Genomic DNA, 23,696 nt, shown 5'->3' with positions numbered 1-23,696 from the left:
AAACTACTAGAACCTGATCTATCACAGCCTATCATTGACAATAAAACTGTCTAGTAACTCATCAACAATCTCACAGCTTCAAGTGTAACCCTAATATCAAAATAAAATTATAGGATGCTATAATTAATTTTTATTGGAATATAGTTGCCTTACAATATTGTGTCAGTTTCTGCTGTATAACAAAGTAAATCAGTTATACATATACACACATCCTCTCTTTTGGGATTTCCTTCCCGTTTAGGTCACCATAGAGCACTGAATAAAGTTCTTTGTGTTATATAGTATGTTCTCATTAATTATCTATTTCATACATAATATATATATAGATCAACTCAATCTCCCAATTTATCCCACTCCTCTTTCCTTTCATGGTATCCATATGTCAGTTCTCTATTTCTATGTTTCTATGTCTGCTTTGCTAATAAGTTCATCTGTATCATTTTTCTAGATTTCACATGTGTGATATTATATGACCTTTGTTTTTTCATTATGATTTACTTCAATCTGTACCAGTCTCTATGTCCATCCACACCTCTGCAAATTGCACAACTGTGTTCCTTTTTATAGCTGAGTAGTATTCCACTGTATACAGGTACCATATCTTCTTAATCCATTCATCTGTCAGTGGACATCTAGGTTGCTTCCATGTCCTCACTATTGCAAATGGTGCTGTAATGAACATTGGGATACACGTATCTTTTGTAATTATGGTTTTTTCTAGGAATTGCCCAGGAGGCGGATTGCTGGGGCATATGGTCATTATATTTTTAGCTTTTTTAAGAAACCTCCATACTGTTCTCCATAGTGGCTGTATCAATTTACATTCCCACCAACAGTGCAAGACAGTTGCCTTTTATCCACACGCTCTCCAGCATCTGTTATTGGTTTATTTTTTGATGATGGTCATTCTGACCTGTGTTAGGTGATACATCATTGTAGTTCTGATTTGCATTTCTCTAATAGCAATGTTGAACATTTTTTCATGTGTTTGTTGTCCATCTGTCTGTCTTTTTGGAGAATGTCTATTTAGGTATTCCATCCATTTCTGGGGTTATTTGTTTTTGTTTTTACATTGAGCTGCATAAGCTGTTTGTATATTTTGGGGATTAATCCCATGTCAGTTGCTTCATTTGCAAATATCTGCTCCCTTTCTGAGGGCTGTCTTTTCATTTAATTTATGGTTTCCTTTGCTGCACAAAAGCTTTTAAGTTATATTAGGTCTCATTTATTTTTGTTTTTATTTTCATTATTCTAGCAGGTAGGTTACAAAAGATCTTGCCACAATTCATGTCAAAGAACATTCTGCCTATGGTTTCCTCTAAGAGTGGTATAGTGCCCAATGTTAAATTTAAGTTTTTAATCCATTTTGAGTTTATTTTTGTGTATGCTATTACAGAGGGTTTTAGTTTCAGTCTTTCACATGCAGCTGTTCAGTTTTCCCAGGACCACTTATTAAAAGAAAATGTCTTTTTCTCCATTATATATTCTTGTCTCCTCCTAGGTGACCATAGGCACATGGATTTCTCTTTGGGCTTTCTGTCCTGACCCATCGATCTGTATTTCTATGTTTGTGCCAGTACTATACTGTCTTGATTACTGTAGTTTTGTAGTTCAGTCTATGAACTTCCCAGGTGGTACAGCAGTAAAGAATCTGACTGACAATGCAAGAAACATACGAGGCATAGTTTCGATCCCTGAGTCGACAAGATCTTCTGGAGGAAATGGCAACCCATTCCAGTATTCTTGACTGGAAAATCCCAAGCACAGAGGAGCCTGGCAGGCTATAGTCCATGGAGTTGCAGAGAGTCAGACACAACTGAGCAACTGATACAGTAGTTTATACTCTGAAGTCAGGGAGCTTGATTATTCCAGCTTTGTTTTTCTTTCTTAAGACTGTTTTGGCTAATTGAGGTCTTTTTTTTTTTTTTTGCTGTAATTCTGTGAGAAATACCCTTTGTAATTAGATAGGGACTGCACTGAATCTGTAGATTGCTTTGGGTAGTAGAGTCATTTTCACAATATTGATTCTTCCAATCCAAGAACATGGTATATCTCTCCACCTGTTTGTGTTGTCCTTGATTTCTTTCATCAATATCTTACAGTTTCTGAGTTTGTGTCTTTTGACTCCTTAAGTAGGCTTATTACTAGATATTCTTTTTGTTGCAGTGGCAAATTGTATTATTTCCTTAATTTCTTTCTCATCTTTTGTGGTTAGTGTATAGAAAAGCAAGAGATTTCTGTGCATTAATTTCGTGTACTGCAACATTACTAAATTCATTGATGAGCTCTAGAAGTTTTCTGGTAGCATCTTTAGGGTTTAGAGTTTTCTACACATAGTATCATTCTGTTATTTACAAACAGTGACAGTTTTACCTATTTTTACTTTGGATTCTTTTATTTCTTTCTATGCTATGAGTGCCATGGCTAGGACTTCCAAAACTATGTGGAATAAAAGAGGTGAGAGTGGAAATCCTTCCCTTGTTCCTGATCTTACAGGAAATGCTTTCAGTTTTTCACCATTGAGAATGCTGTTTCCTATGGCGTTATCATAGATGGCTTCTATCTTGTTGCGGTAAGTTCCCTCTATGTGCAAGTTCTGGAGAGTTTAAATTATAAATGGATGTTGACTTTGGTCAAAAGCTTTTTCTGCATTGATTTAGGCAATCATATGGTTTTTATTCTTCCATTTGTTAATACGATGTATCACACTGATTTGCATAGAATGAAAATTACTTGCATCTCTGGGATAAATTCTACTTGATCATGGTGTATGATCCTTAAATGTGCTGCTGAACTCTTTTTGTTAGCATTCTGTTGAGGATATTTTGTATCTATGTTCATCAGTGATATTGATCTATAATCATCTTTTTTTGTGTGATATCTTTGGTTTTGGTATCAGGGTGACAGTAGCCTCACAGAGTGAGCTTGGTAGTATTCCTGTAGGAGTCTATAAAATTCTTAAAAAGTAAAAAGTATTATTGAACATTTCTTAAATAAAAAATCACCAAGACAATTTTTTAAAAGGCAAATATTCAATCCCTGAAATCAAAATGCTTTGCTATCAGTATAAGAGGTCATTTCAGGCTAAGGTTTAGACTTAAGTTTTAAAACTGGTGGCATTCAAATGACTCAAGTTGACAGAACTGAGATGAGAGGGAATGACATACAAGTTGTTGTGGACCAAAGTAAGTAAATAATCAAAATTTGGTATAATGACTTGACGGTTTGGCTAAGAGTTCATTTACTCACTTAGGAAATGATGATTAGGAGATATATTTCGAAAATATGCTTGATCTATATTACGGAAAACCTTCACTGCCAGCATAAGAATTTGGTATTTAATTGAAGATTTTTAATATTCATAGAAGGGTGCCAGTACTAAGGGACTAGCTGGGAAGACTTATGTATAGATTGTGTGGAAATTCTCAAAAATGGAGTGGAAATACAGGGAATGTGAAGAAGACACAATTAAACCTAAAAAAAAAAGTATTGGCATATATCACAGAACATAGAAACGTGGTTTTAAAAATGGGCTGAAACAACATTAAGCAATGATTCAGAAGTCATCGTTGCAATTCACCTCTTAAAAATAACTTAGAAGAAATGGCAGATAACTCTGTGTGTAGAGATCTGGCAAAGACATTCAGGAACGTATTAGAAAGAGAATACTTCCTCAACTCTTCCCATCAAGAACTTCACAATCAATATCAATTATTTCTCTCATAGTAAGTGGGAAGATTTCTTGAGCCCTCTTTCTAAATAAGAGTTCTGACTCCTATTCTGTGAGCTCTTAAACCTTTCTAATAGTAAAGGCTATAAAATTTAAATTTAGAAAGGTACTTTAAAGACACCTCAGCAGTCTCCTTCTTGAAAATACACAACCACTTTACTAGTTTCTTCATGTTATTCAATCAATCACAAGTATATTAGTCTTCTATTGTGTGAAAGAAAAAAAATGTACAAGGAAGGACATATTAGGGGGGATAAAAAATAAATATCTGATCTTTATGTGCACAGATTTATTTTATACATATTGGATGACAGGTTTAACCCTTCTTTAATAAAAATCTAGAGACAAAATGATGCTTGATATATTTGCTGCTTTTATATCAACACAAAAGAATAGCAATTGAATGCTGTCCAGTCCATAAGCTTACCCAGGATCTTGCTGGTGCTGAATTTTCTATTACTCCTTGGGATTTTTAAAGCCATTTATGTGAGTTAATTTTAAGAAAACTTTAAGTTTTATTCTTTTTTATTTTAAAATTAGAGCTTGAAACCTCATTAGTGTCATCCCTCTACAATTTAATGATTTTTAAAGTCAGTATCAAGAAACACAAAAAACCCACAAGCTAGCTATTCTCTCATATGGTATAACTATTTTAACAAATAGTTCTATCATATTCAGGCCTTCATGTCACTACAGCATTATCAATACAGCTGGTGGATTTATTTTAAAGTGTTCTTCCTTCTTCCAATGAGTGTTTTCACAGATGGAAGAACCCTTCCAAGATAAACTCCAATCTGTTGCATTTAAAAAATACTTGGGCTAAACTTCAGTAAGTTTGCATGTGTGAGAAGGGTGAATTAACATTGCTTGTATTTCTGGATGGAGCTATATAATGGTGAGTGTAATGATGTACATTAGTTGAATAGAAAATGTATCTAGTAGTACATGCAAAAAGAATAGGTAAAAAGACATCTCTGCCAGTCACCATCCCTCAATAAACAATCTACGAATCTTCATGTCTTTGGTAGAGAGGTGGGAATAAATTATGAACAGAATACACGAAACCTCCTGCCCTCATATTACTCACATTCTTGTGAAGACAAATGAGGATGGAAGAATAGATTTGGCTGCTTTTTTCTGAAAACCCTTTGTTGTAACACATACACTAAATTTTATAAGATTTTTACAAGAGTAGGCCAGAACTATGAATTCATTTTGGCCTCACTTAAAGAATTAAAAAAAAAAATTCTTGTAGGAAATAAAATTTTTATCTGACCTGGAGATGGTAAACTAGAAAACACATACTCAAGTGAACACACACACACACACACACACACACACACACAGGCTTCAGAGCAACATGCTCCTGAATTTGAATCATGTTTAAACCGTACGACTGAAGGAAAATGTATTATCTCTTAGCACAGGTTTCATCACTTAAGAAATACACATCAAAATTCCTTCTTAATTAGTCATATTTATGTTAAATATTTTTAAAATGCTTGACACAGATAAGATGCCTAGTAGGTTATGAAGCACAGGCTAGATTTAATAAATTTAAGTTTCCACCCCTTCCCCTAGACTTTTTCTCCCTAAAATGTTTCTTAAAATGTTAATTCTAACAGTTTAAGATTTTAATGTTTATTAAAGAAAACCCATGTTAGGAAGTAGATTAAGAAAGACTGAAAATAAGAGCAAAAGTGTAGAAAGAAAAACTACCACAATCTACTAAGTCATGAAAAAGAAATGGCAGAGAAACATGCAAGTAAAGGCATAATAATTTATGTACGTTGTAGAAATGCAAAAATCTCATTTCTAGTTCTCCAATTTTCTGCACCGTACCCACCTATCTCTGTTTAATTGACTTGAGAATGTATAATTTTCCCTGAGTTAATTAATATAACTTAGTGTGCACGTGTGCATGTACTCAATTCACCAATCATCAAGTATTTATGAGCAGCTACTCTGTGAGAGGCCCTTTGGTAAGCACTAGATATGCATGAAGAAGCAGTGCTTTTGCCTCTAGATTGTTCTGGTTAAACAGAATACAATTTTCATCCATACCAATATTCATCCTGTTCATACCGTATTATCATTGCTCAAATAACATTTCCTTTAAAAACTTTACATTTTTCACCATTTTCCAACTAGAAACATAATGCCACAATATCCTCCCTTTGTACTACACTTTTTTGGTCATTGTATTTGTTAATATAAATTTACAATAACTGTATATTTTTCTGCTGTGTCTTCTGCTGCTGCTAAGTCGCTTCAGTCGTGTCCGACTCTGTGCGACCCCATAGACGGCAGCCCACCAGGCTCCACCATCCCTGGGATTCTCCAGGCAAGAACACTGGAGTGGGTTGCCATTTCCTTCTCCAATGCATGAAAGTGAAAAGTGAAAGTGAAGTCACTCAGTCATGTCCAACGCCTAGCGACCGCAAGGACTGCAGCCCACCAGGCTCCTCCATCCATGGGATTTTCCAGGCAAGAGTACTGGAGTGGGTTGCCATTGCCTTCTCCAAATGTGTCTTCAATTAGCTTTTAAAAATTTCTGAAGTTCAGAGACCATATCTAATCTATATTCTTTAAGCAAGCAGTAGAATATACTACTAGAAACTTGTTAGCATTTATCTTTTAATATCAAAAATAAAGATTTATATAAAATTCAAATGGTTAGCATCACCGACTTAAAGGGCGTGAATTTGAGTGAACTTCAGGAGACAGTGGAAGGCAGAGGAGCCTGAAGTGCTGCAGTACATGGGGGTGCAAAGACTCCAACACGACTTAGTGAATGAACAATAACAACAACTTCATAGTTTTGTATGACCAATTTAAAGTAAGTAATGTGAATATCTGTTGTGATTACTAAAATGCCCATTTTATCCACAGAAAATAAAATTTGCAATAGATTTTCTAAGAAATTTACAGAAGTGTAATTTTTTATTCTTATGATGAAACACAGAAATAAACAACAGAATACAAGGTTATTTCATTTAGAGTGCTAGAATTCACATATAATGAAAATGAAATGAAAAGTGATGCTCAGAGAAGATAGGTGATTTTCCTAAGATCACACAGCTGACAAGTGAATTGAAAGTCGCTCAGTCGTGTCCAACTCTTTGCAATCCCATGGACTGTAGCCCACCAGGCTCCACAATCCATGAAATCTTCTAGGCTAGAATATTGGAGTGGTTGCCACTTCCTACTCCAGGGTATCTTCACGACCCAGGGTTCGAACCCACTTCTCTTGCATCTCCTACACTGGCAGGCAGATTCTTTACCAGTAGCGCCAACTAGGAATCCCACCCCCATATAAGTTACCATAGTTCATGATATAATGGCTTCAAGGAGATAGAATACCTTTCTACATAGAAACGTCTATGCCAATATAGAAACATATATGGTAGAGTCAAGATCATAATGTTAGAATGATCATTAAAGCTAAGAAAAATACACAAAAGTAGAAATCTAGAAGTATCATTTATAAATACTGCATAACTTGCAAGCAAAAAAAAGTCTTAATCTGAGAAATTATTGAAGGTGAAGTAAAATTAATATTGATAGATTCACCTATTCATATACTATATAAAATGTTAAAAGATTTTTCTCTAATTTGCTATTATAAGTTTCATCTTTCACCGAGATTGTTTTTCCTTACAACCCAACTAAACTGTACATCCTTTTAAAGGTAACCAGAAATATAGATTAAATTTGATTATTTTTACTGGAACAAAAATATAACACAAATTCTATACTAGAAAGGCATTTGTTGCCCAACGTCAGAAATAGAAAATTAGTATCTGGATGTATTAATGCACTTCATATATCTCCCTCTTCTGAAAGATGTTATACTAAAAACAAAGCTATATCACATGTGCTACTGCCTACTCAGTAAACTACTGAGAATTATTTCATCTTTGATATAATTTAAATATACTGGAAATTAATATTTGGCTACAAAGAGAAAACTGGAAATTCCGTTGTTTCTTTGTTCTTTAAAAATCTTTTGTTATTAAGAAGGGCAAAAAAATACAAGTCAATCAAATGATTGGCTAACTTTTAAAAATAAGTTTATATTTTCAATAACAAGTATAAGTAAGACCAAATTAAGAAAAAAAATTGAAAGGTAAGAAAGAGATCAAATTATCTGACTCCAAATAATCTTCCCTTAAACAAGATTTAAAAACACAAACTCAGAAATAATTGCTGAACATCATATATACAAAATAACTTAAGACAGAATTACTACTTATGATAGTAGAGCTAGACTACAATTTAGCACTCCTATTTTCTTCTATTCAAACAAAATAAAATAAGACTATTTTATGAAGGTTTGCTCTTCACAGACAGAAATGAAATTTCTTAATCAACTGGGTGTTTTGCTGTCTAACATAGTGTGCTATTATATATTACTCATAAAACCACCAGTCAGCTACAATCTGCACAGAAGATACAAACACAGTTTTCAGAAAGTCTCCATTCAAAGTGCATTAATTTAAGCCCATACGAATTTCAAAATTATAATTAGTTTTGTTTACAATCAGGGCTTCACTGATAGCTCAGTTGGTAAAGAATCTGCCTGCAATGCCGGAGACACTGGTTCAATTCCTGGGTCAGGAAGATTCGCTGAAGAAGGGATAGGCTAACCACTCCAGTATTCCTGGCCTTCCCTTGTGACTCAACTGGTAAAGAATCCTGCAATGCAGGAGACCTGGGTTCAATTTCTGGGTTGGAAAGATCCCCTGGAGAAGGGCAAGTCTACCCACTCCATTATTCTGGCCTGGAGAATTCCATGGACCAGCCCATGGGGTTGCAAAGAGTTGGACATGACTGAGCAACTTTCACTTCTTTCCAATTATTTACTTAAAATTTTTCAATTTATCAAATAGTTCTCTAAAGACAAAACTCAAATTTCCTTAAGACGCAGTTTATTGTATTATATATTCTGCCACTATTTAAGATTTAATAGTACGTAGAATGTGAAACAATAGAATGGGAAAGACTAGAGATCTCTTCAAGAAAATTAGATATACCAAGGGAATATTTTATACAAAGATGGGCTCAGTAAAGAACAGAAATTGTATGGACCTAACAGAAGCAGAAGATATTAAGAAGAGCTGGCAAGAATACACAGAAAAACTGTACAAAGAAGATCTTCATGACCCAGATAATCACGATGGTGTGATCACTCACCTAGAGCCAGACATCCTGGAATGTGAAGTCAAGTGGGCCTTAGGAAGCATCACTATGAACAAAGCTAGTTGAGCTGATGGAATTCGAGTTGAGCTCTTTCAAATCTTTTAAAAGATGATGCTGTGAAAGTGCTGCACTCAATATGCCAGCAAATTTGGAAATCTCAGCGGTGGTCACAGGACTGTAAAAGGTCTGTTTTCATTCCAATCCCAAAGAAAGGCAATGACAAAGAATGTTCAAACTATCACACAATTGCACTCATCTCACACGCTAGTAAAGTAATGCTCAAAATTCTCCAAGCTAGGCTTCAGCAATACATGAACCATGAACTTCCAGATGATCAAGCTGGTTTTAGAAAAAGCAGAGGAACCAGAGATCAAATTGCCAACATCTGCTAGATCACTGAAAAAGCAAAAGAGTTCCAGAAAAACATCTATTTCTGCCTTATTGATTATGCCAAAGACTTAGACTGTGTGGATCACAATAAACTGGAAAATTCTGAAAGAGATTAGAATACCAGACTTCCTGACCTGCCTCTTGAGAAGTCTGTATTCAGGTCAGGAAGTAACAGTTAGAACTGGACCTGGAACAACAGACTGGTTCCAAATAGGAAAAGGAGTATGTCAAGGCTGTATATTGTCACCCTGCTTATATAACTTATATGCAGAGTACATCATGAGAAACACTGGGCTGCAAGAAGCACAAGCTAGAATTAAGATTGCCAGGAGAATAATCAATAACCTCAGATATGCAGATGACACCACCCTTATGGCAGAAAATGAAGAAGAACTAATGAGCTTCTTGATGAAAGTGAAAGAGGAGAGTGAAAACATTGGCTTAAAGCTCAACATTCAGAAAACTAAGATCATGGCATCTGGTCCCATCACTTCATGGCAAATAGATAGGGAAACAGTGGAAACAATGGCTGACTTTATTTTGGGGGGCTCCAAAATCACTGCAGATGGTGATTGCAGCCAAGAAATTAAAAGATGCTTACTCCTTGGAAGGAAAGTTATGACCAACATAGACAGCATATTAAAAAGCAAAGGCATTACTTTGGCAACAGTGGTCCATTTAGTCAAGGCTATGGTTTCCAGTGGTCATGTATGGATGTGAGAGTTGGACTATAAAGAAAGCTGAGTGCCAAAGAATTGATGCTTTTGAACTGTGATGCTGGAGATGACTCTTGAGAGTTCCTTGGACTGCAGGGAGATCCAACCAGTCCATCCTAACAGAGATCAGTCCTGGGTGTTCATTGGAAGGGCTGATGTTGAAGCTGAAACTCTAATACGTTGGACACCTGATGCGAAGAGCTGACTCATTTGAAAAGACACTGATGCTGGGATTGGGGGCAGGAGGAGAAGGGGACAACAGAGGTTGAGATGGTTGGATGGCATCACCGACTCAATGGACATGAGTTAGTGTGAACTACAGGAGTTGGTGATGGACAAGGAGGCCTGGTGTACTGTGGTTCATGGGGTCGCATAGAGTCAGACACAACTGAGCGACTGAACTGAACTGAACGGAGTACTTAGAAAACTGTCATGATAGAAAATATGTTACTTATTTAGCACTTCATATTTTAATAATGACTTATACATACATTTTTCATATAAATGTTGCAGTGTGATGCAAAGGAAAGCACATTGGACAAGAATTCAGGAAAATACTGTTACACTATCAAGTGGTTATGTGATCTGGGATAAACCATTCTACCTTTTTGGATTTCATATTTATTTTCCACATAATGAGAAGGTTAGTCAGATTAAAATTCCATTTGTATAGGTAAAGAATGTACTTGCAATGCTGGAGACCTTGGTTCAATCCCTGGGTGGGGAAGATCCCCTGGAGAAGGGAATGGGCAACCCACTCCAGTATTCTTGCCTGGAGAATCCCCATGGACAGAGGAACCTGGTGGCCTACAGTCCATGTGGTCGCAGATTCGGACACAACTGAGCGACTAAGCACAGCACAAACAATGTAATATCCATCTCTCTTTTCCACCAGCACATTAGAAAAGAGGGGACATTTTGAAAATATTACAGCCCTTGGTAATTTAGCACTTAGCAAATTTACCATTTGCTAGTCTCAAAACTGAGAAGTTACATATTAAAATTCAAGGCTGAATTCTAGAAAATTGAGTTAATGTTTCCAACTGATAAGTGAATGAGTTAAGATAAGCATAAATTTGCATTACTAAATTTAAATTAATACATTACTACAGTCTAGTCACAGGGTTTCTGAGGTGGAGCTAGTCGTAAAGAACCCGCCTGCTGATGCAGGAAATCGCCTGCTGATGCAAGAAACGTGGATTCGATCCCTGTGTGGGGAAGATCCCTTGGAGGGGGACATAGCAACCCACTCCAGTATTCCTACCTGGAGAATTCCATGGACAGAGGAGGCTAGCAGGGTATAGCCCGTGGGGTCACAAAGAGTTGGACACAACAGAAGCCCCTTAACATGCGTGCATAGTCCAGATACAGCATTCAATAATTACTCTGTAGAGCTTCTTTTCATGAAACTAGTTTTACATGTTGAGAAAAGTTAGGATATTCTGAAAATAAATAGGCTATCAAGGGAATAGCCTTTATCAATGGTAAGAAATATTACACAGCATGGTATAAAATATCTTGGTCCTGTCAAAGATACATAGATTGACAGGACAAATAAAGGGTTTTGAAATAGACCTAAATAAATATAGAATTAAGTATATGATAGATATAGCATTTCAGAATAGAGGGAAATATATTTTTCAATAAATAGATTTGGAAATATTAGTCATTTAGGAAAAAATAAAGCTGAATATTTTTCTCATTTTTTTTTGTACCAAAATAAAAACTGAGAATAAGGTCTATACATGTTACTCTTTAACCCATTAGCTTTACTTTATTTTAGTATAGAATTTTAATCTATTATTTTTATTAAAAATATACATGCTTACTGAGGAAGTAAAATAATATGGCCATTTTTAGGAAAAATGTTAATAACCTCTTTACCCCTCCTCAACCTCAATCAACTGAGGAATCTAAAGTTCAAGTCCTTCTATGCCATGTTTCACTTATATATAAATCAGAATTTTTTAAAGACAGTGTTATGCTATTCATAGTAGTATGCAACTCACTTTCTTCATTTAATAGGAATATCCTTTTAGATCAATATATATAATGAGAGCCACATAACATTTCTTCATATAAAAACAGGTTAACAGGTTAAACACTTTTCTTAATGTTGGGCACTATTGTTGTCTCAAGTTTTTGCTACTTCAAGCAATGCTATGATTGCTGTAATAAATACTACTGTACACATATCATTACATGGTCATACTTTTATTTCTCTAGGAAGAACAGATAGCAAAGCATTGCCAGCACAACTGTATAAATATTTGAAATTTTCAAATATATTATTACTGTATGAGATTTCTTGCTTCCTTTCTGATAAATAGCAAAGGAGGCTATTTAACTTCTTAACTTTAAAAATATGATGAGAGAAAACTGGTATCCCACCCTTTTATTTACATATTTCTGGCTAATATGGAAGTAGGACATCTCTAGTATGGCCATTAATCATTTGCATGACCTCTTTTTTTAATGCTTATGAGAACACTGCCCATGCAAGGTGGGTTATTTTTCTCATTTAAATTTTTAGGAACTCTGATTTAATAGAAGTTACCACTTTGCCTAAATATGCAGAACAACAACAAAAAAAATGTTCACTTGGTTTCAAGTTTGGTTTGATTTTATTTTAAAATACATTTTTAAATGTGTGTAGTAAAATTTTTTCTCACATAGTTCACAGATTGAAAATTATCCTTACACCTTTTCCTTTTTATATTTAAAAATTCAGTACATCTAAAATTTATCTTAGATGGCCTGATCAAGTGTTCTAAAGGTAAAGACGAAATTATACCAAGACCACTTTTCAAAGAAGCCATCAACTGAATTAAAATATCCTCTTCATTATATATTGTGTTCTCTTATTTACTTGGTTCCATTTACAGATTTTCATCTGTTTCAGAAATGTGTATTCCTGTACCAATTCTATACTGACTACAGTCACTGTACAGTGAGTTTCAATATCTGATATGGCAACTCTTTTTGTTTTATTTTTCAACAGTCTATTTCTTCGATATGCCTTCTTGATTACCATCCCAGAATTTACCAAGAAATATGTAGGTTTCAATCATTCTATACTACCCATTAGATCTTAAATATTTATAGGCACTTTTTCACATGTATTGAGAAGCAGTTACCTACTATGACTCTTCTAATTTATAAAGTTTAAATTATAGGCAAAATATTTTTTTTAAGTTATTGTGAATGCATCCATGAACTTTCATGGTCAGGAACAGAAAATGACAAGATGTAAGCAAAGAAATAAGTGGAACAACCTTTAAGCCATTTGCTAAACCAGGTTTAAAAAAAAGCCTTTAATTTTCGGGCCTTTGAGAACATAGCAAATATAGATTCCTTTTCTAAATAAACATCTTTATTACAGTATTTATTTTTTTAACTATGCTTCCTCATTTTCTTTGAGGCTTTATCTGTGAAAATTTTATAAGGACTGTAATAAAGACAAGCACTGAAATATGTATATTACCATATGTTAAACAGATGACCAGTGCAAGTTACATGCATGAAGCAGGGCATTCAAAGCTGGTACTCTGGGACAACCCAGAGGAATGGGGTGGGGAGGGAGGACAGAGGGGGATTCAGAATGGGGGGACACATGTATACCCATGGCTGATTCATGTTGATCTATGGCAAAAACCATCACAATACTGTAAAGTAATTAGCCTCCAAAATGAAAAAAAAAAATAATAATTTTTAAAATTAAACATAAAAGTAAACAAAACACTATGTCTGAACCCACAAGACATCATAGTCAATATAATCATGCTCACAAATATTTCAGATAGTGGGATTCTCAAGAATACAAAAATAAGAAATTTCATCTATTTTAATACATGTACATCCATGGTGGATTCAAGTCAATGTATGGCAAAACCAATACAATGTTGTAAAGTAAAGTAAATAAATAATTAAAATTTTAAAAAAATAAAAAATAAATAAAATGTCATCATTCAAAAAATAAAAGAAAGTATAGGTAGACTTGAAAAAAAATAAAAAGCTAACAGGCTTTTTAAATGTAAAATATAGCTCCTAGAAATGAAAGATAAAATTGTAACTCAAAACTCAGCAGACAATTTTAACAACATATTTGAAACTGGTGAAGAAGGTTTTAGTAAACTTGAAAGTAGAATTTAAGGAAATAATTTAAAATATAACCCCCCAAAAAACAAAGAAATGAGAGTTTGAAAAATAAGTTGAGTCATAGACAATAAAATAAGAATATTTAACATATACCTAATGAGAACTCCATAAAATGAGGTAAAGACAATGAAATAGTCCCCCAAATGATGAAAGATATCAATCCACAGATTTAAGAGTCATAATGAAAACAAAGCAAAATAAATAAAAGAAATCCAGATTGATATAAATAACTGTAACACTGTTGAACACTAAAGGTTAAAACGTCTTTAAATCAGCCACCCTCCAAAGACATTATTCTCAAGTGAGCAATAACTAGGCTACTGGTGACATTCAAATAGCATGCATGACCTAAGACGCTAAAGTGATACTGCCTGAGAGGTGTAAAAAATAACTGCAAATCCTTTACTCTGTGCACAAAGTATTTTATGAGAGTTAAGAAATGTATGAACAGTTTCAGAAACAAAAAGAGTTGGTCAACAGCATAGCCTTACCAAAAAAGATTTAAAGAACTGATATTTATTCTAAGCAAAAGTAAACTGCTTTCTCATGGAAAACGCAACAAGGGGGGAAAAAACTGAAGAAAACTGCCAACAATTTGAGTAAAAATAATCCAAAACTGGATTAATAAGTATACAATAATTAGCATACAATAATAAAGCATACAATTTTATTCAAGTTTTAAAAAGATAGTATTACTGTTAATTAGACAACGAAGAGCTAATTAGAATTGCAGTACTTTAGTCTATGCCACAAGACCTACTCAGATTGGGTCCTGGAATGACACAGACCCATAATATTTAGCTGTTATAAAATTTAGAAAAAAAAATACATATTTTACGTTATTTAAAAATTGATATCATGACTGTAAGGGGAACTGACACACAAGTTCAGAACTATTTATGTAAACCAAATGGCAGATTGAACTCTGAAGGATAATGACTTGTTAGTTCTCTAGGAGCATCACAAAAAGTTTTTAAAAGCTGTGTTCCCTTGAACATCATCCATCTTATGGCAGGTAGGTAAGTTTCTGTCAGTTTTCTTGGGATGGACAGAGGTGCTCCAAGTACCATTTGTCAATAAGTGTGGGAACTAGCCTTGTGTATCAAAGGAAACCTGAAATCTCAATTATCACATTTTGTTTTATATATCTAAAATATTCATTTTTTAAATTACTGGTTAGTAAATTATGGACTTCCTAATACTTTTTTCATTTACTTACTTCTCTGTCATAAAAATTGGGGGTACCTAATTGGCTTTACTTTATTGGCAATGGGGAGCCATGGAAATTTTTTGAACAAGGGTACAATGTGATTAAAGCTACGATTTTAGAAAATTATTCTGAAAATGATCAATATTTTATTTGATAATGGTATAAACCACTTGGCCATTGAAACTGAAAAGCAAACCCTAAAGTAGAATGGACTAAATCTACTAATTGCACTTCTGCTTTGTAATATTTGTGCATGCATGTGCATATATACATACACATATATATCAAGAAAACATTTCTAAATAAAACTATTGTCATCAATAATATTAATCAATAAATAATGCTGGTTAAATTGTGCTGCTCCTCTGATTTCTAGTTACTTTCAATAGGAATCTATGATAAGAGCCTTTTATGTGACACTGAGTCAGTTTTTTTCTAATGTATATTATTAAATGTATTTATCGAGCTATAAAAGCCACTAAATCTATATAGATTCTGTAAAATCTATACAGATTGTATACAAAATATATACAGATTCTGTAAAATATACAAGTCTGTGGCGAAGCCATTGCTTTACAACCTAATGTAAAATTTTGAAAGAGAAAATAAATATTTTTTATTAAAAAATAAAGCATTGTGTAACTAAGGAACATTTTTTGAAAGTCAGTTTTTCATTACATTTATAATTGACCTTATGAGTTCTTACATAAATTAGTGGGGTTTTTTTCTTTTTCAGAAGAAAACTATCAAAAAATATAACCCTTATTTTCAGTTTGATGAATCTGAAACGTGTACTTTCAAAGAACAACCTGAATGAAACAGAGAAAAACTGACCAACGAGGTACAATAGAATTGAGTGTACCTTTAGAAACTAGAGCTGTAATCCAGTTTGTAAAAAAATAAAGAATGGAAGTATTGGTCTAAACTCCACTGAATCACAGGAACCTAACACAATACAATACAAGTGACATGCTTTTCTCAAAAAGGCTCAAGGCTCATTGAGTCTGGCGATTCAATTACCCTCTCAACCTGGAAAGAACCCCCCTCCTGAGTTGAGGTCCACTGGTAGAGCAATGTGGGACAGCCTACATCGTACACAGCTGGTAAATATCTTAAAAGCTGCAGGCTTTAAAGTACAAGAATCTCTTACCTTTTTTGATTGCTACAATGATTCTTCAACAAAATACTACTTACAATAGAGTTCCTTAAATGTCTGGCATAAGATTACATTTTCAATTAAATATCTCCAAATATCTTCTCTTCATATGGAAATTTATTTAAATAAATACCAAAGTGCACTGCTTCATCAGGTAGTAAGAAATATGAACAAACTAATGAAACAACATTATCCTAAAACAGAGATGATTCTGATCTTACTTAGATATTTTATAAGTTTTTCAAAGAATATCATTATTCCCATTTTGTCTTTTTGTCATATAAAATTTTGTAGAGCTTGAATGATTGTGCTATACACTAATTAGAATCACAAAATCACTACTAAATTAAAGATTCTCTAGGGAAAATTTAGCTAGCATGGATCACAATTCTATTGCCTCATGCTTAAAGCCAGAAGTTCAACCTTAGGTATAATTTTAGCCAAAACTCTTTCTACTTCAAATTTTGGATATTTTATTTTATTCTTTTTCTCATGAGATTTCATATACATGCTTCACATAAATTATTTATTTTCATATATAAGTCAGAGATTCTGTGATGATAAATGTTGAAGATATTTCAGTTAATAAATGAGATCTCTTTTCAGACTGTATCTTCTTAATTACAAAACAAATACAGAGCATTAGTGATTTTCTACTATGTATAGAATTAAGTCTCAAATATGGAGCATATAATTAAAACATTTTCACAACTTAATATCAATCTAACTGCCTTGTCTCTTTCCCATCATTCTTCTTTATATAGTCAAAGCTCCATTCTAGCCACACTGAATTTATTATATTTCCCTACACATGCCATGTATAATCCACATTCTTGCTTTTTCATATGCTGAATAATCTTCTTAAACTAAATGGTTTCAGCACTAATCACAGTGAATTATCAGTAGGTTTTTGTGTTGTATTATTTTTTTAATGTATCTGGTTTTGCTCAGAGTTATAATTTCCAAAAGGCAAGGTCATAGCAGGGATCCTTTTTCACCCACTATCTGTCACTGAGGTTGGTAGATAGTAGATGCTCAATAAGTAATACCAGAAACAAAAATAGAAATCACTTGTATAGTATTTACCATATTGAATGAATAGAAAAAATAATAACTCCACATCAACAAAATATTTGTTGAATAATTGCCATATCAGAGATTTTCACATGAAAATATTATTCAGTTTACACCACCATCCTGTAAGACAGATGCTATCCTTCTTTCATAAATGAAAGTGAAGAGAGAAGTCATTTTTCTTAGGTTCACAGGGGTTCAATGCAAAAATTCAACCTGGACTTCAAATCTGACCATGTAGATTAATACCATGTCCTATATCTAAGTAATAACCTCTAATTCTTTTGAAATCTTAAAGCTATATAAATTTATAACTTTTCTCCTACAACATTTTAAAATCACTGAAAAACTGAGAAAGAATCTTTATATGTAAAAAGGTACCAGGTAGTTGAAGGAGCACTTACTGGATTTTAGCAGCATTTTAGCAGAAGTACTAAATCCTGTGAAAAGAAGCAATGGCTGAATCCTTATGGGAAGATGCCTTCAGTTGTTGCTCAGTAGTTAAAGGATAGGATCCTTGACTAAGAGCTCATAATGCTTCTTTTGCAAACAAAAGATACTATTGATCATTTAATCAATCAACCATTCTCTTGTTTACTAAAATCTGGGCTTAGCCTTACATTGATTTTAAAAAACAACATAAATATCAAAATTCCTTTTTTTCTACTAAAGTCCATAAAAGTCTGTTTTCTATTTTTCAGTTGTTGTGGGGGTTTTGGTTAAAACACTATCAGTCTCTATGAATTAGTCTAAGTCTTAGAAAACTTCCTTTGATTTGTTTCAGTGCCCTAGAGTTAACATTAAAGTACATTTTAAAAAAAAGATATCAAACTTGAAATGTGTTTTGATAATCAATGACAGTCCCTATCTATAAGCATTTCGCATGCTTAAGCTAGAATCAATCTATTCAGTGAATGCTTTGTATTAAAAAAAGATTCAATTCACCACAAACTAATTTTTAAGATAACAAACAATGAAAACGGATTTCACAATAATCATTATCACAGCTAGGAAGAGACTAATTAATAAAATGTGTCACATTCTCACATGCCTACAGAAATCATACTTTTAATACTTTAACCTAATTTACTAAGACAAGCTTTATGCTTTAATCATGGTTATAATAGAGAACAAGATCAAAGGCTGCTATTAATTTTCATTTGCAGAGCTAAATCCAAATTTACCTTGTTTGAGATACTTGTGATGAAAGATTTGATATCTAGATTTGTTGGACAGCTCTTCTGACAGGGGGCATCTGCACATTTCAGGCATCTAGGGAATAAAATAACTGAATTAAAGAAAATGTCAAGTAACATTCTATATATTCTCTACCCTAAACACATTCAGAGTTAGTGTCCAGTAAGAACAAATAAAACTATATTATTTTTAGGGACAAAAATTATTTAAGCAATAAACAAACAGTACTTGTGTTTCACTTTTTGCACACTTCCTAAGGTGTATAATATAGCACCATTCAGGTAAATAGCTACCCTTTCTCATGGTGTTCCTCCTAGAGTTTAAGAATATCATACTTAAGATATATGACTCATCCATTTCCTAAGTCAGTGTTTTTTGGCTCTCTCGTTGCACTGATAACGCTTAGAGAATAGAGTCTTTTTTGTTGTTGTTGCTGTTTGTTTGTTTAATTTATTTACGTACTGCAGGGTCTTAGTTCCCTGATCTGGGGTCTAATCTGTGTTCCCTACTGTGGGAGTGCATTGTCTTGACTACTGGACCACCAGGGAAGTCCTGAGAATAGAATCTTTTATGATAATAGTTTTGTATGTCTTTTAGACAGTAGTTATAACACAAATGCAAAGAAAAATATCTCCTTTCACCACTTGTAAATTCTTTTCTTCCTCCATTTATCCCTTCCACTTATCCTCCCACCTCTCTTCCCTGACTCCTTCTTCCTCTCTGATCATCCCTCCCTTTCTCCAATTTTTTTTTTCTTTAACATACACACTATATACACAGCAATGGGCTTTGTAGTAGATACTGCAATGCATAGACCGGATCCCCTGCCTTCCAGACTGAAACATTTATTCTCCCAGCTGCTGTGCCCTCGGGTGAAGAAGATAGGCTGAACCAAGGTCATGCCCCCTTCCCAGGGGCAGCGAGTTTCCAATCACAGGTCACTGATAGGAAGTAAAGACCCATTCTCCTTGCCCCTACTTGGATAACAAGTCTTGAGGGATGCACCGCAGCCTTTACTGTGGCTGTGTCTGTCCAATCTTGATTCCATCCCTCTTAAATAGATGTATATCTTCTAATAAACTTTCCATATACTAATTTCATATCAGAATTTGCTTCCTGGAGAAATGACCAGACACATGTTCAGACTTTAATGTGCATAAGAACTACTTGGGAAGCCTGATAAAGGTCATAACTTCCACAGAGAAGCCCCTCTTGAGTTTGAGTTATTGGCCCTTGTTGTTTAGTCGCTCAGTTGTTTCTGACTCTTTGCAACCCCATCGACTGTAGCCTGCCAGGCTTCTGTGTTCCACAGGGTTCTCTAGACAAGAATACTGGAGTGGGTTGCCATTTCTTTCTCCAGGGGATCTTCCTAGTTCAGAGATTGAATTCACGTCTCCTACATTGGCAGGTGAATTCTAGTTAATGTCCTGGGAATCTGCATTTTGCTGCCACTCCCCCAGTCCCAGTGACTGCCCTCTATGGTGATTCTGGTAAACGTGATTGGAGAGAATCACAATTCTATAATTACTACTTTAGGACTGAAACCATTGGCTAGAATGGTCTTTAATTTCTACATTCTTATACTTTTTGTGTATTCATTTGATAAATATTTAATGAATCCTTGTTAGATGTTAGAATCTGGGATATGAGGTTATAAAAATGATGAAAACGACAGCCATGGCCCTGCTCCCACAGACCTTGCAGTTTGGAGGAAGTTCAAACATATAAAAGATGCTTGTAGTGTCACTGTGGTCAGTGTGAATTTGGGTAGAAACTGCAAGCTAATAGAGCATATAAGAGGAACAGCAGTCCAGGAGGGAGAGAGTCAGGCAAAGCTTATTGGGAGAAATAATGCATAAAGAGATGCTTGAAGAATGAGAGGGCATTAGGCAAGAGAAGGAGGGTGGGATTTAGAGCAGAAGATCACTCGAGAAAATGACCGAAACATTAAAAACAGTATGTGCCAAGGACTAGAGAGAAAAGAACATGACACGGTAGGTAGACTAATGGAATCTGGTCTGGCATAAAGTGAGAGTGAGAATAGAGAGGAATTAGGCTAGTGACCTAAAATTTAAGATATATCATTGTCACATTTGTCAGAAGACGAGGATTTTCTGAGAATTTCACTCAGAATGAGTCCCACATTGCTCAGTGACAAAGGTGACCAGCAAGCTCATTTTCTATCCACTTCCATGTGTAAAGACATTGGTTCATTTCCTTTGAGAAAACAAGACCAGTCTCCTTGTCATTCTTTGTCAATCAGAGAGTCCTCTTCATTGTCTGGACCAATTTCTCAGTACCTAATTAATATCTTGTTTTTAAATCTGATCTCTTTTCTCTGGTTTGTGCCCTTAGCCTTCTCTCTAAATTAAATTTGACACAATGAGGACCGAAAGTTTTTCATAATCAATTGTCCTCTCTGAAATGCAGTCATTAAACCTCTCCCCTATCATTTCTCTAAATGCCATTGTTAGATTCACAGCTATCATTGAGTTGAATTCCTATCTTCTAATACTTAAGATTTTTTTCCCCTAAAACATTGTCACTGAGTTTAAAAAGAATTTGATCAGTAGCACAACAATCCAAAAATATAATATGAAATATATGAAATATAACATATAGGTGATACCTATATGTGTTAACTTCACATGGATAAACATGTTGTACATTAATAGTGTTTGAAAGGATTTCCTATTATGAGGTAAAATAAAGTAGCTAAAATAAAAAGCTATAAAATAATATGCAATAAAAAATATCTTCTGACTTGTAAAAGTCATTTTGACAGTTTTTTAAACATCTGCAATTCCACAAGAACAAAACAACAGAAATACTTATGATAGATAAAGATATAGACAGACAGACAGATAGATAGAGGGTTCTGGCTATCCCTATTAAGGCATAAGTTTTGGGCTTTTCTTTTTTCTAACACCCAACTTAAATATAAGGCAATTAAGAAATAAAGTTATAATGTCAGCAGGTATGAATGAGCCAAATTAATGCAAAGTGTATTTTTCAGCTCTTCCAGAGAAATCTTAAATTTAACATAAACAGATTCACTTAACAGCACTGACAACGTAAGGATTTTTAGTTGTGGTTATTAAGCCTCTTTACCAAATAACTCTCCTTTTATTATTGAGCTAGTTCACAAATAACAGCTGTTGGAAATGTCAGATGTTAATGAGGCAGGGCAACGCAAACCTGAATTGTAGCATTCTTTTTTTCTTTGGTGCCATGAATATGCCAGAATGGGCAGACTCTGATAATAATACCATCTTGCAATTCTCTAAGCGCTCTGCAGACTAAAGTGCATCAGGCTGCCATTAATCCCACTTATCACTCTGACAGCTCAGTAATTACACTACTGCCATAGCCAGGTAGTCCTAATAAAATATCAGCCACTGCAGTGGAATGCATACTGGTGAGATGTTTTATTAAACTTGGGGGGGTTGATCATCAAGTGACATCAAGTGTTGACCTATTTTTCTATTTGACAATAAATTATCCTTTGACCAAACCATAATAGATATTACAGAGTGCATTTACTGTACCAAATCAGAAAGGTACTGCATCGCACTGATGTAGGCAAATGGTGTAAATAAAATAGCAGAAAGGCATGTCAGAGTGGTATTACCTAAATTGCTTTAAATGATTGATACCATGAAAAACCACAGACACAGTACTTAGGGGAATATGTCAACAATTATTGTAAACCACAGTTCTACATAAATTTTTCGTTAGAAGTTAACATTTAAATTACGCTTGTTTTTATCTTCAGTCATTTAATTCCCCTTTTATGTTTCAAAGTTATCCATTTATAGTGCAGTTTATTTTGAAATGCATTGTAAGAGGCAAAATTTAATTCAGATAAACATTCATGTAATATTTTTAATCCCCAAATAATTACATTTACAAGGAGTATATTAAGTTATTTTAAAACAATAAAACATCTTAGATTTTTTCCTAGTGATGAACTTCTTTCATTTTCATATTTAATAGAGAACATGACAATAGATTTCATTAAAAAGCAAAATATAGAATCTCTAATAATGTTAATCCTTCATGATTCAACATCACCATAAAAAATGTATGAAAAATTTAGTACCACTATTTAAGGGACAAAAACTATTAAAGATATATTTATCCAGTATCTTTCTCTAGGGAAAGAGAGCTGTGATTCCTTTCCCCAAATATCAATGAGGCTGGAGAGTTTTATTCTATATTATGATACCAAAAACATTATAGTGAGTAACAGAAGCAGCAGCATTTCATCCTTCACACATTTAAGAACAGACACCTGCTTCTTTTATTGTTAAGCATCCATAACAGTTGGAATAGTAACCTAGGCTTATTAAAGAATTTTTTAATCTTTGAGTCTAAATAATTTCTTCACCAGTAAAAAAATAATCACACAAATATATCTGACAGATTTCAAACCTCACATTGCACTGTCTTTGGGTTTTATTTGCTATACTTTGGCTCAATCAAGCCAGCACTGCTTCATCAGATTATGTATAATCCATATTAATGGATATATAATCTAACAAGGAAGTTAGTATTTACATTAAAATTATTTTAATATTGATGCTGGTTTTCCTCAGATCTTTGATGTTCAGCAGCTTTATCTGGAAGGTCTAACTAATTCAAATGCAGCAATGGGTACACGATGTAATTTCTCTACCCTGTAATACCAGTGTAGGCAAATCTACAGTCTAACATCCTTCCCTAGCTCCACAATAATTTCTACTGAAACCAGGCAGAATGGAGTATCATATTGAATGGAAGGAGAATGAATCAAGAAATGAAGATTAAAAGTGTCATACCTATGTCTGAGTTTCACAGCTTGTATCACTGTTACCCAGTGAT

At 34.0% G+C, this 23,696-nt stretch overlaps 1 protein-coding gene across 4 annotated transcripts in view; it reads right to left on the bottom strand.

Moving 5' to 3' along the window:
- Window positions 1-23,696, bottom strand: part of DPYD (dihydropyrimidine dehydrogenase) — a 904,243-nt gene that overhangs the window by 667,710 nt on the left and 212,837 nt on the right. For all 4 annotated transcript variants that reach the window (XM_070467755.1, XM_070467756.1, XM_070467758.1 and 1 more), the window contains exon 4: window positions 18,821-18,908. In XM_070467755.1, coding sequence (XP_070323856.1) covers window positions 18,821-18,908 — 88 coding nt within the window. The remainder of the gene's footprint in view (window positions 1-18,820; window positions 18,909-23,696) is intronic.

This window comes from Odocoileus virginianus, chromosome 5 (genome assembly GCF_023699985.2).
Source record: "Odocoileus virginianus isolate 20LAN1187 ecotype Illinois chromosome 5, Ovbor_1.2, whole genome shotgun sequence".
Classification (NCBI taxonomy): domain Eukaryota; kingdom Metazoa; phylum Chordata; class Mammalia; order Artiodactyla; family Cervidae; genus Odocoileus; species Odocoileus virginianus.
Note: the sequence above shows the minus strand (reverse complement) of the source record. Positions and strands in the feature narration are given on the sequence as shown.